Source organism: Nothoprocta perdicaria, unplaced genomic scaffold (assembly GCF_003342845.1).
Source record: "Nothoprocta perdicaria isolate Ctin4 unplaced genomic scaffold, notPer1 scaffold_385, whole genome shotgun sequence".
Classification (NCBI taxonomy): domain Eukaryota; kingdom Metazoa; phylum Chordata; class Aves; order Tinamiformes; family Tinamidae; genus Nothoprocta; species Nothoprocta perdicaria.
Window position 1 is genome coordinate 252,028 of NW_020455627.1, and position 13,741 is coordinate 265,768.

General features: G+C 38.7%; 1 protein-coding gene across 1 annotated transcript in view; it reads right to left on the reverse strand.

The window, feature by feature from the left end:
• Positions 1-119: 119 nt before the first annotated feature.
• Positions 120-13,741, reverse strand: part of GPR158 (G protein-coupled receptor 158) — a 173,570-nt gene continuing 159,948 nt past the window's right edge. The window contains exons 8-11 of the mRNA XM_026044807.1: positions 9,497-9,635; positions 5,432-5,537; positions 2,977-3,123; positions 120-2,227 (exon numbers count right to left, since the gene is read on the reverse strand). Of these exons, the coding sequence (XP_025900592.1) occupies positions 764-2,227; positions 2,977-3,123; positions 5,432-5,537; positions 9,497-9,635 (1,856 nt within the window). The 3' untranslated portion in view covers positions 120-763. The remainder of the gene's footprint in view (positions 2,228-2,976; positions 3,124-5,431; positions 5,538-9,496; positions 9,636-13,741) is intronic.

A 13,741-nucleotide genomic window follows, 5' to 3' on the forward strand; every position in this document is an offset into this window, starting at 1 on the left:
GGCTTCCCTAGCCAGTGAAAGATTACTGTAATTCTATATATAAACAAAAAGTCTACAACAGGTATTTTAAGTTGCAATAAGAAGAAAGTATCTGCAGATTGCATAAATGTGTTGTGTCACATAATATCAAAGTTATTTGCAAAAATTATACAACCTGGAATGCTTTAATATGAGACACAACAATGTACGTAAACATACATTAATAAGAAAATGACAGCAATCATTATATAAAATGTATTTTTGGGATGCATTGAGTTAGCAGTGCTATCAAGATGAAATATGCAACGTGAAAAGTCGTCATTACAATAAGCTGCTCATTGATACCCCATTTTGCCATCAGGACATTTTCTGTGCCTACTTCTGATGGATCTTTAAAGTCCCAAGGGCAAGTTAAAGCCAGTTGTGGGCATTCAGAAATAATTCTGGTGAGGTTTATTTACGGTGTGTACTTGTTAGAGCCATTTTTTTTTTATTCTCTTGAAGTAGTGACTTCACCAAGGCAGGTTTTCTTTCATTGACACAGTAAGTTGTCTGCAGCAGGGGCCACCTTCTGGGCACTGCAAATCACACTGTTGGCACTCAAAAAATAAACAATAAGAACAATAATAATTTACTTTGCTTATTTCCTACTTGTGTGTTGTGCTGATTCTCTTGATTTAAGTGATGCTCCTTAGGAATTTTCAGATCCTTCTGGCCTAAGTCCCTTCTGTCTTTCCTGTTGTCTTTCTTCCCAGTGTTGCTACTCTCCTCAGTCCAAAACCTCTTATTTTCGAGGTGTTGCTGTTTTATTTGCACTTATAGTAGAGGTTTTTGATAAAGCTACACTTTTTTCTGCATTTGGTAAATCTGGTGTATCATACTCCCAAGGGCAGACTTCAGCTCGAGATGCTAAAGGTTGCTGGAAGTAACTACTTGGCTTATGGGAGTCAGATGAAAGCACATTTGCCTCAGACAATATATTCTTTTTCTGTTCTGCCAATTTATTGAGGTTTTCCTTTTCTGTTGCTTTCTGGGGTGGTTCCTCATACTCCCCAGCACAAGTAGTGGGCACGTATCTATTAACATTCTCACATTTCAACCCAGGGGTGACCTGAGACTTGGAATTCAACTGTTTTTTCTCATTTTCAAAAGCCTGCTGCTCTTGTGTCTCCCAAGGGGTTGTCTCCAACTTTTCTGAGCTCTTTTGATTAGATTGTTGATACCCCTCAGCTGTCTTCAATTTATGATGAGACTTCCCCTTTGGCTGGGAAGGGTGATTTTTCTCGGGCTCCGAGGATACAATAGATACATGTTTTTGAACTTTAGAGTCAGAAGGCACAGGACCAGGAATTTGGTCATATATCTCCCATGGACAAACTTCTCCTATGTCAAAATTGTCCTTGTTGTCCTTGTGCAGAGACTTACCTGGCCCTGTGTCAGGATTTGCAGATGTCTGACTAACCTTTTGTTGTTTCATAATTCCAGATTTATGGGTTTTCTTTGCCTCCTCAGAATGCGTAGAGTTCTTCCCGTGAGAATCCTTATGCTCTCCTTTCTCAGAGATTGAGTGTTTTTTGTTGATCTCCTTATTCTTTTGTTGAGATTTATGGGATTTAGTGCTTTCTTCGAGACTTTGTGTTTTACCTGTTAAGCCTAGAGTCTTTTCCTTGGCACTAGCAATAACACTGAGGGATTTTTGTAACACAGATGTTCTTGGATGCAGAGGCTTCTTATCTGCACTTAAATTATGTGCACTTACTGATTTGCACACCAAAGGGACTGATTCAGTGGACACCGCTTCAACTTTTTCAGTAGCTTTTTTAGTTAACTTATTCTCAGTCAAGGAATCCAGAAGTGAATTCTCAGTAGTTAGACCTTCCACGCTCTCTCTAGTTAAGCTGTTAGGTTCTTCTGTTTGATCCCTAACATGATCGTAAGTGCTGTGGGACTTCTTTAATGAAAATACTCGGTTTTTCAAAGTCTCTTCTTTTGGCTTTACATAACTCGTGGAATCCTGTGGGTTTTTCTTCGGTGCTGCAGTATTCTTTATAGCACTGTGCTCCACCACGTCCTTCTCGTCCCTGGAGCACTGCCTCGTGACTGTCTCGGGGATTTCTGTAATACGTCGCATTATCGATCTCCCCAAGCCCTTCTTTGAGCACCTTTTTTTCTGGAGATGTGGGTTATTAGCAATCATCTTTTTCCTCTTATAGATTTCAAGCTGGGCATATAGTTTCTTCAGCTCATCCTGCAAAGCAAAGGGAACGACAAAGCTAGTATATACAGAGTGAATCCAATCAACATAGCACTCCAGCGAGTGTATTATCTATCAGACTAAAAAACCTATTAAACTTCTTTCATTGTCTTTTCCAATGCYTGAATATGCCATTTCTCTATGAGCTTGAATCTTATTTTTTTCTATTTTTAAATAAATTCAACACTAAAATCATTGCACAAAGTGGTTGCCTTGCATGGCAGCACAGTATACAGCATCCAAAGGCAATTAATTCATTTATGCTGCATSTTTTCCTGCTGAACTCTACCACTATGCTTTATTTTAGGAATGTTAAGTCAGAGAAGCTGCAGACAGAAGTGTCCTTTAATCACGTAGGATGGGATCAAAAGTTTTTTCTCATTTACTGTGCTTGATAAAATTATATATTATATAGTGATGGGAAATGACTAATCCCACTGACATCAAACTCTGTTTCAAGCTAATTCAAAGAAYGTATGTAAACTGATAAATAGCATTTGCTGTGGTTTCCTCTTCTTCAGCCTCTCATGTGACTTTTTCTGTAACAACTAATGCAGATTCATTTCACACTACTACAAYTCATTCTAAAAGATGTTACAGAACCCAATACCACAATCATCTGACCTCACTGGACTGCTTAATTTGGTATCTGCAAAAACAGGCCAAATGGATGCGATTCAGAGTTAACTAGTAGGGAAAAAAGCATATGTTCTTGAAAACAAATATTTTAAAGTTATATATACCCGAATGTCTTCAGGATCCAAACTATGTTCACTCCATGCTGAATTGATACTGCTGTTYAGATAGGATCCAGAGCGACCCATGTCAAGCTCATCTTCATAAGCTTCTGTAGCTATATCATCTCTTGGGTTATTGCTTGAATGTGAAAACTGCAATAAGTATTCATAAAAAAAMCCACTGTCATCAGTGAACTGTAAAAGTTTACATCAACAATTGTATCAAGCAAAAAAGTTTTTATCAATGAAACAAAAAAGTTTTCATCAACAATGATCTTTCTATGAATTTCACGTGACTTGTGTTAACTGAAAATAACCAGCTATAGGCATCATTGGTACTAACAGCATCCTATAGAATATCAGTATTGTACACGAGGGATCTTTATTAATGATGGCTTAACTTGAAAAGGTTTAGACATTTGCATTATATGAATTCCTTGTGCTTCATTTCATGCCTATTTGAACCTCTTTAAATTGTTTTATTAAACTAGTATGAAAATATATAGGAATAGACATTCAATCTGGATTTCCAATTAGGCTGCTGAAAGAGTAAGACTTTATTTTATATCCCATACAGTTGAATAATCTCGCAGAAAACAATTCTTTCATTTTAGATTCTGACCAAAACAAGGAAGAGATGAGACGGCAAAAAAAATAWCAAAACAAAATAAATGGAAATAAATTAGGATGGAGGAAAATTAATCCCTCTCTCCTAAGTTTTAGCAAATGCTCATACCTAAAGTTGGATGGAGGTTGTGCCAGCTCCTTTTTTTATTCACATTAATTATCTGATCCCTAGTTATCACTGCACACATAGTCACTTGGTCTCATGATTTTATATCTATAAATGGAACATTCTGAATTTTCTTTGATTTCCTGAGTTCTTTGGGATGCTGAAAGAAAAGTCTGTGTCATGTTACACAGATAATAAAGCTAAAAATAGAAATGTTGATCATTAGTTATGAGTCAGCCTCTGAAATGTTAACAAACTTTCTAGGCTGGTGTCRAAAGGCATCACTGAAAATACGTAATAATATGCATATGAGAAAGAAAATAATAAAACTGTTGTTAATGACCAGAAAAAATCATTAAAAACAAAACAAGGCCCTTCATTGTTAAGATTGCACCACTGTGTCCCCTGGTGACTGTTTMATGTATGCATCTTTGACAGATATCAGCATACTGTTTTGGCACAAGCAAGTGATAGGAAAAGCAGCTTTACTAACGTGGAAATCGCATTAACTGGAACTGTACGGCATTCTTCTTTTATGGATACCTTTTCATCTTCAATATCCTCTTCGGTTCTTGATCTTTTCTCTCATAGAACTGGCCATTTCAAGAGTCATTAYCAAATTATTCTTTGTTTGCCAGGCTATGGCGTAAGAACAAAAGCTCAAGTGAAATCCCACAGTTGGCACCAGCAACGGGAGGAGCTACCTGTGGTATCCCTGCACTCTGGAGACCAACATGGTTTAATTTCATTTCCTGAGGCAGATGGGAAACAGGCTATAGAGCCTAAGCTCTGTTCTGTTCCCTGCATCCCGCCTTTCTGCCCCTTTCCTTTTCCCTCACATGTCCATCCTCTCACTCACCTCCACACCTGGCTCTGTTTTATGGGCCAAGGGAATGTCCCAAGCTTCTGACTTGCTAAAGTGTCTCTGCTGTTGGCCAGGAGCAACTGCCCAGGATGAATCCCAGCCTCCTCTCTCACAGCCAGCCTGAGCTGCCCGTTGCAATTTTACTTAATGGCCCATTCCAKTCTTCCCACGTCCTCCTTCAAATTCTTTGTCTGATTTCAGATTACACTGGCAGACACACAGCCCCCCAAATATCTGAAATCAGCAACCAGAGTAAATGTCTAACTCAGCCCCTGCAGCCCAGAGTACCTGTTGCGCAGCCTGAATATGGCACATTTGATTTCCAAATGCCACCAAATCTCCACAAAGCATATCCAAGGAAAAAAAAAAAAAATAAAAAAGTAAACGCAGTTGATGTGGACAAATGTCAGCAAATCCATCCAAAAAATTTCAAGCCYGTGCTTCAAGGTGAGACACTACAGCACTCACACTTGTCAATTAGGTAATTCAAGGAATGATTTGATGTGGCCAAAGCAAGCAAATGCCTTCTAAATTTAATGTGAGAGATGGCACAACCATTTTTGCTCAAGTTTTTAGAAGACAGAGTCCTAGCATGGTAGGCCAAATGAATGATTTATATGTACATAATATAAAAGCTTAAGGAAATTTTAAGCAATAGAGAAGTGGACTTCAAAGTACAAAAAGCTGGACTGCCTTATATATATTTTCATATTTTAGGCATCATAGTCAAACTTTGCAGCTCTCTTTTCTTCTGGTTGCTAGTGAATTTTATTAAGAATTTTATGAAGAAYTGCTTCTACATAACAGTATCTATCTTTCTTAGTCTTGGCAAGAGAAAAAAAAAAGACAGGAAAATAGATTACCTTAGGGATCAGAAGTAGCCCAACAGTGACCGTCACAGTCAAGTGTGTGTGTGCAAAGAAGAGCATCAGCATCCAGTCAGACTGAAGTCTTGAAGCAAGTATGAATCTGAAAACAGAATTCAGTGTTGGCATTTCACTGCCTTTTCTCCCTACATTACACTTAATGCTCCTTAGCATTCTTTCATTGAAACACAATCATTTTTGTTTTGTACTACTTCCATACTGGCTAAAAATTACATCCACATGCTTTACTTACACATCACAGTTTCAAAATAAAAAGAAATCTAAAATAAAACAAAGAACGAAAACAAAGGGTCTGAGAGGATATTGCTTATTCGAGGTGTCTGCCTCTGTTAAGCTGGTTTTTTGATGGTGTAAATTGTCACAGCTTCCTTGCTTCGAACTGAGTTATGACAGCTCATATTCATTAAAGATCTGAATTGATTACTTTTTGGGTTATTCAGCAAGCTCGTGTACTAAGACCCTTTGTAGTGCATTTCATAAGTGCAGGATGTCCACAGATCACTGATAACCATTGAAGAGAGAACTGAACTGAAATGTGTTTTAGTGGGGAGCAGAGAAATGGTCTTGACTGCAGGAGCTCCCAGCTCAATACCGCGGGGCCTAAGAGCTTTGCAAACGCCACTGAGTGACTGAATCTCCCAAATGAAGCAGTTCCGTGCTGAGCTTTCTGAAAAAGAGGCAGAACAAGCCAAGGCAGGCTTGGCTTATCTGCTTCAGCGAGTTCCCAGAGATAGAAATGGTAAGCAGCATAATGGATGAATGGTTGTACCACTGGCTTTTAATTCACGGCTTTAGAAGCATCATTCTGAAATAAATGACATTTGCAACTTATCTAAGTCCACAGATGCATATTTTGCAAAAGCTTTTGTTAACAGAAATAGTCTGACATGAAAAATTGGCTTATATGTGATAATCGGATCACCTTATAAACATGATGTTTCATCAACACAACAAAATACTGCAAATTTTTTGTTCTTAAAAAGATGTTGCTGTTAAGGCATGCAGACCATGGCCTGAAGATTAGCTAACTGAACAAAGCTACTGAAGCTGACACGGGAGGATGACGGATACAACAAGTAATAGAGTGAGAAGGTAACAAAAGTTGCAGATAGTGCTGTGAGGAATGCTAAGATCCACYGGGGTTAAGGGACAGCTACTTGAAGGAAGGTCAAAGTTTGCAGTAACTGAATAGAGTATCAGGAACATCTCRGGGAGCAGAACTTGCAAGGCTGGCAGTATCTAAGTAACTATAATAGTAATAGCAAAGCTATGATTACCTAGGTAATTACATCAGAAATTCCAAAAAGCAAGAACCACTGGGAAAAGAAGTAGTTAAGAGTGGATTATATGGAGAAGACAAGGATGGATGAAGAGTAGGGCTAAGGAGAATGGGAGAACAAGTATGGAAAAAACAGGGAGCAGGGTACAAAAGAGGCCAGTGGCATGTGAATGAATTGACTGAATTGACTGACTGAACACTACACATGATGACTGTGGTAGGTGCAATCTTCTCAAAACGTTTTATTCCTTATTTCTGTGTGATCTCACTATATAGGATATGTGTGTGTATATATATACACCTTGTCAATGAACTTTGGGCTTTGCTTTGGGACAAGCCAGCAAGCTGTAGGGACCCACACGTGGAAAATTTGCTGATGATACAAAACTGGGAGCAGTGACTGATGCACCAAAGGGCTGTGCAGCTACAGAGAGACCTGGGCAGGTTGGAGAGATGGGAGGAGAGGAACCTCATGGAGTTCAACAAAGGGAAATGCAGGGTCCTGCACCTGGGAAGGAAGAACCCCAGTACAGTTGGGGGCTGACCTGCTGGAGGGCAGCTCTACAGAGAYGGATTTCAGAGTCCTGATGGACAACAAGTTAACCTTGAGCCAGCAATGTGCCTTTGTGGCAAAAGGCACAAATTGAAACACAAGGCGTTCCATCTGAGCATGAGGAAAAACTTCTTTACCGTAAGGGAGAGGGAGCACTCGAACCGGTTGCCCAGACAGGCTGTGGAGTCTCCTTCTCTGGAGATGGTCACAACCTACCTGGTTATGATCTTGTGCAAAGTGTTCTAGGTGACCCTGCTTGTGGAGGGGGCTTGGACTAGGGACTTGGATCTCAAGAAATCACCCAACCTCAATCATTCTGTGATATAAATATYATTCTTACATTTCATCTCCTTCAGACTCAGAGCTTAGAAGGGAAGACAGAAGAGAAATGTGAACAGGTATACAGAAATAGACATAATCTCAGGAGGGATCATGTATTTCCAAAACAGGTTGCTCATTCCTATCTATAAACTATGCACTATTTCATCAGCAAACCTGTGGATGAGAAAGAGTAATGAAGCAATACAAAATACATATTTTTTTGTTAAAAAAAAAAAAAAAAAAAGATGGAAAAAATCAGTAGATCTTAGGCAGGAAGGACTACTTTATCCTTGCTAGGATCAGCAGAAGACCTTGTTCTCTTGGGTCTCCTTGTTAAGATATGATTCCTTTTTCTGATTTATTATACATGCCCTAAAAGAAGGTATTCATAGAAGAAAAGGAATCTCTGCAGAATTTAATTTAGTTAACTTTTTCCAGTGGAAGAATATTTCATTAAAATGAAAAAAAAATCTGGATATGTATTATATAAAACCAAACCACTGAGGTGATCTGAAATGTAGTACAAATCTATGTAAGAGGGAAGAATCCTTTCTTTTACTCAAGGCCTTATATGTTTTTTAATTAAAATTCCTGGTTACAGGAAAATGATATCTTCTACCATGGCTCAAAATGTGACTTAGGAAAATTAATTAATAGGGGAAAACTTTGCTAGAAAAGCTGTCATATTGGTTATAGACAACTTAGAGAACTCTAATAGCTGGGTGTTTTGAATGTACTGTGTAAGCTGGGGGTGAAAATAAAAAAGTTTCTGTAATTCAGTATTTTCCAAATCCAAATTCAATTTTTGAAATTATTTTTTTCCGATTTTTTGTTGGGAGTAAAAACAAGATTTTGAAAGCATACGGATTTGAAACAGAGGGTTAGGAGATGAAAGAAATAAAAAGTTGCAAGCTTGAGAAGTGTAGCGAACTTCTTAATAGTGAAAAATCATTGTACCTAGAAGGAATAGGAAAGAAAGATTTGATTTGGTGATGTTTGTTTGGAATAGATGATGCCTCATGGAAGAAAACATGAAGGAAGCTCAAAGCAATGTGAATGTGAAGAAAAATCCAAAAATAAGAACTGGATTTGAAGTCTGTCAATGGAGACATGTAAAAAAAATAAAAAAAAATCTGAGTGGATAAGGTCTGTCAGACAAAAGAATGACATAAGAAGACAAGGAATGAAAAATAAGAGGAAGAATGTCATAAAAAAGTCATGAGAATCTCTTACAGCACAAACCGAAAGATGTTCATGCTGTCTTGTTATTTTGAATTTTCTGTGAGCAATTCATTTTTATACGGTTTTCTGTGGGAAAGGGAAATGCTAATTTGCAAGTGGCTCTTAGTTATTAGTTACTAATCTTATCATTTACAAGTCTGAAATGCAAAGATCATTATAAACTTTGTAAGGAACATGTGCCTTATATAACTCCTGTAGCATCATGTGCATAAGRGTTTTTCACGCCAGCATATAAACCACTGTGCTTCATGCATGAATCAATACAARTATTGGATCACACTGCACTTTGACAATCTGTTTACACACAAGAAAAGAGTTCACATAAACCACCACTCTTACCTGCTGTTTTCCTAGAGCTACAAACCAGTGAGCAGTATGTAAATGAATAAAGACTACTACAAATTCTGCTCCTTTTAATTTATCATATATACTGAAATCATTGAAAAAAACAATTATATGATTACCAACTTGACTGTACATACTCTTGAGCCTTGCGGGAACACTTTTAAGTTAAGCAATTCCTTTATTTGTATTAAATATTTATGAGTCCTTCTATAGTGCATCCTATCCCATTCTCCCATTTCTAATTGCATCATGCAAAACCTGAAAAATAAATGGTTAATTACGCGATCTACAGATCACTTGCCTAATTGTATGGAATATAGCAGAGATAATGAGCTCATTGTGAACTGCAACAGCCATATAACGTGGCTCATGAAATGCTGATGGGACTGTCCGCACTGCATAGCAGAGATAAACACCCCACAAGAGGAACAAAAATTCAGCTGTGAGAAGAACAAAAAGAAACAATTTGCAATTAGTTTTRTAGAGGAAAAAGGAAGGAAATATGAAGTACTATATTATCTTCTGTACGTGAGAGTATGTATGTAAAAACTGTATATACTCATAAACATATACATACATACACAAATACACATTCAAATATTTTTGGATACTGTCCCTGTACATCACACATTTGGTTTAAATTTTACACACTTTTTTTCCAGATGAGGAACCTTGCATTCTTGGAGTATCAGTTTTTCAGGTAACAAGCTTTAAGACAAAGTTTAATAATTCCTTGCTGCTTTTTTTTAATTTAATTAGTACTACAAAAGCTTGACATCACTTAAAATAACTTAGCCTGTAAGGTTTTTAAGACAACAGCTCAATTTCAAAGGTTTATAACTCAGACATAACAATATATTTTGGCTAAAAAATTCCTCAGTTCATGACAGTTAATTCTACTGGTGCCCATAATATTATGAGTCACAACTGAAGACCTAATATAACAAATTATATGCTTGTGCTCATTATGAGCAAAATAAATAAAAGAAGGGAGCAGAAGTGAAGGGTCAGAATGGGCTGCAACTTTGGTGTTAGAGCCAGCTCATCCGTACCCTGGACTCAGACTTCAGATTCCAGTGGACAGTTCTTTGCGACACCATTTTCACCRTGATTCAATCAAAATAATTTCAGATCCACCCTGAAAAACACCCCCTTTCCCCACAGCTCAGCCTACAAGAGCTACAAAGTCATCTTTCTCCTGAAGTCTCCTCTGAGCAAGTGGAATACAAATTTTGCTACAATGAGTATAATTAAAGACACCTTTGCAAATTAGAGTGGTTGGTTTTTTTTTTTAAGCACACTTGTCTTGCACATGTAAAATCACAGCACTTAATGGTATTGCTCTTCAAAGTACTGCCAACCATTGCTCTAATTGCTCCTCACCGATTTAGAGGAAACTGGAAGGGAGAAAATATAGACACAAAATGAGGTTGCAGCCACATCATTGGATCTTACTGTGTTCTATGGAGATCTGCAACATCAACACGATCCAGAAGGAATTCCCTAGATCATGATGATGCTCATCCTATTTCCTCTTATTTGGCCTTTCACCCAGGTCCCTCACAGCAGGAAGGGATCCTAAATAAGGTGACATTAAATGCTAATTGTCAAATGTGCTAATTGCCAAAGAGCAGGGACGGTCCACAGAAGTGCCTGTGATCTACTTTCCTTTCTCTGCCACAACAGAGTGGGAAGAGCATCAAGTCTTTTATTGGCAGAAACTTTAAATACGGGTGCTGAGGGAGGTTATGTCAAGCATTGGCAAGTGTGTGAAAATATTCCCAGTATAAAACTCCACATTTGAAGGTCTCCCTACTTAAAGAAAATCTCCCTACTTAAATGAGCCAAGTTTTGCTTATTTTTATCAGAAAAAAAACCCTGCTGTGACTTTGAAGTTTTACAAGAATAGAACTTTTTTTTCTATGCAGATTGAATGTAACCATTGAAGATGCCTCAGGGCRTGATCAAAAGTGAAAAAGACACACCTGCAACACTAAAGACCAGTTTCAAAGGGCTGCCTTAAGTAGGAATGAGGGTAGTATTTGACCTCCAGAACAGATTTATTCTAAAATTTCAGTTTTCAGTTTCACAAGTGTATGTATGTGAAGTTCCTACAACCACAAGAGTGGACTCCAAAGCCCTGATACACYGGAGTGCAACAGCAGTTTGCACTACTTCATCTACAACACTTTCATGAAAGCTTTACACGTAGAGCAGAGGTGGCATCCCTGTCTGCAGATAACAATTAGTGACATCTTGTACAAACAGAAAATAGCTCTTAAAACAAGCAGTAAAATTAAAGAGTTCCTATAATTAATAAGCCCAGCACTACAATAATTTCATTAGCAATGACAAACAAAACAACTGAAAAATTGAAAATTCAAAAACAATTTGTTATCTAAAGCACTAATTACGCAGCTTAAATATACCATATGGAAGTTGTGCTTGATGGAAAAAATCTAGTTCATATAATTAAATTCAGACTTGTAGTACAAGATTTATGGTTGACTCTATTGAAGGTTCCCTCTACCCTTGTAGAAATTTTTGTCGTGATATGCAGCAGGACTAGGCATACAAGTCTGTATTTGTAGTCAGTGGGAAACACATACCACTATRCACAGAGCCAGCTAATCTCCGTAACTGAGCCAAAAACACTGCAAAATGGGCACTCAGATTAAATGGACTGAAAAAAACTCATCTTACTGTGCCTCAGCCCCAGTGGGGATAACACCACCTTGTCACTGCAGGATGAGGCTGGGCATCAATTCCCTTTTATTTGTGAACTGCTTAAATGCTCATCTGTGAGCTTTCCCCCCCTCCTTGTTCTAGGAGGGAAAGTGAGCTATTTTAGGCTGTTATATCTTCTTCTCCACTCTATCCGGCCAGGAATGCCCTTCTCCCATGATGTTTCAGGTAAGACTCTAGATGGGCTGTGGCTACAGCCGCCCGAAGCAGCTCCCTTGAGCCACGATCCCTGCTCACACATTCCCTGGCACTCCCCTCTCCAGACACTGTCCGCAAGCAGAAGGCAGCCCGGAAGCTCTCCAATTTTTGTGACTATGTATAATATGTCCTTTTATGACCACGCCCATTTTGTCAAAAAGCACCATTCTAGAACAGGRACAGGCTCCTGCCTTCCAGAGGTAGAGAAATACTTTGTATGGTGACATTGTGTTTTCACTACATTTTTGCAAGAAGGGAGAGCCATTTTTAACTGTGATTTAGAACAAGCTCATTTGGAATTCAGAAGTTTGCTCTGTTTGCAACAGTATTATTCCAACAGTTATTGACCTTTTTTTCATCGGAATTTGAACACAAATTAGAGATTATAACTCTAATTAAACAGCTAAGCTACAACAACTCATCCACTTCTCCCTCACATTTTATTTCATCAGACTATTGCCTATATTTTAAATTCCCTTTACTGAAATGAATCACTCTTTGGATCTGGAAGCATAGCTGTTCCATCCATTTATTCATTCAAATTGACTTCTGGAGCTGAGAGAACACCATTTTAAAATAGAAAAAAAATCATGTCCTAGATTGCTTTTCTATTGCCAGCCAATACAGTCTCTTTTCTGCCTCACAGCACTCAATCTCCCACCCGGAGAGCTGCACCATGCCATAAAAGAACTTTTATTTTTTTCTTTAGGCTGAAAGGATTTTCATACATTTCAAGAAAGCATGATTACATGTCTCAGTCTTTAGCTCTGAACTATTCTTAAGAAAATTTAAATTACCAAAGGTCTATATGTCCCTGTCATCATAACTCAGCATCATTTTAATTAGTTAAGCACAGCAATAGAGCTCCTTATGTCACACTGCATGGAGTAAGAATCAATGGAGCCAAATTCTGACCTGCTTCTGTACCAGGGTTGCTCCTGCTGCTGTCCAGCAGAACAGCAGGGGCCTGAGGGTTGCTGCAGGGCACCTTACCCTCCATCTCCYGAGGAAGCCCCAGGGCCACCTTGTGCCCTTCAGACTAATAAAGGAAGGGACAAACTTACCCTCACAACCTGGGGGCAACCTGGGTTCAAGGGTGACCCACTGCTGCCTTTAGCTGGCAATGAAGATGTATTCACCAGTCTGAACGTAAGCAACRTGACCCTCACACAGGTGTCTCACTGTGTGAAATGGATGCCAGAGTTCAAGCTCACACTCTTCTGGAATTACTCTCATTTTTGTGCTTTCCCACTTTCTTAGGCCTTGCAAATGTCTTGCAAAGGAGAATACACACAAATGCCAATGAGATCAAAAAGGGCCCGAAGGGCTGGAAAGATGTGGAGCACAACCAGAAGTGGCTTCCAGAAGAGGAAGTCCTGAAGACCTCCTAGGCAGCCCAGCCCAGCCCAGCACTCTTGCTGGGACACATGGAAAACAGTTGGCAACTTCCAACCTCCACCAAAGCCAGCTCCTCCCCAGGGCTGCATGGGGGAGTATCTGGATATAGTTCTTACCAACAGGCAAATTTGTGGCTAAAGCCACACACATGTGGCTTCCTTAAATGAAATGCTTTGTAGAAATGGTGCCTAAACAAAAGCTACGG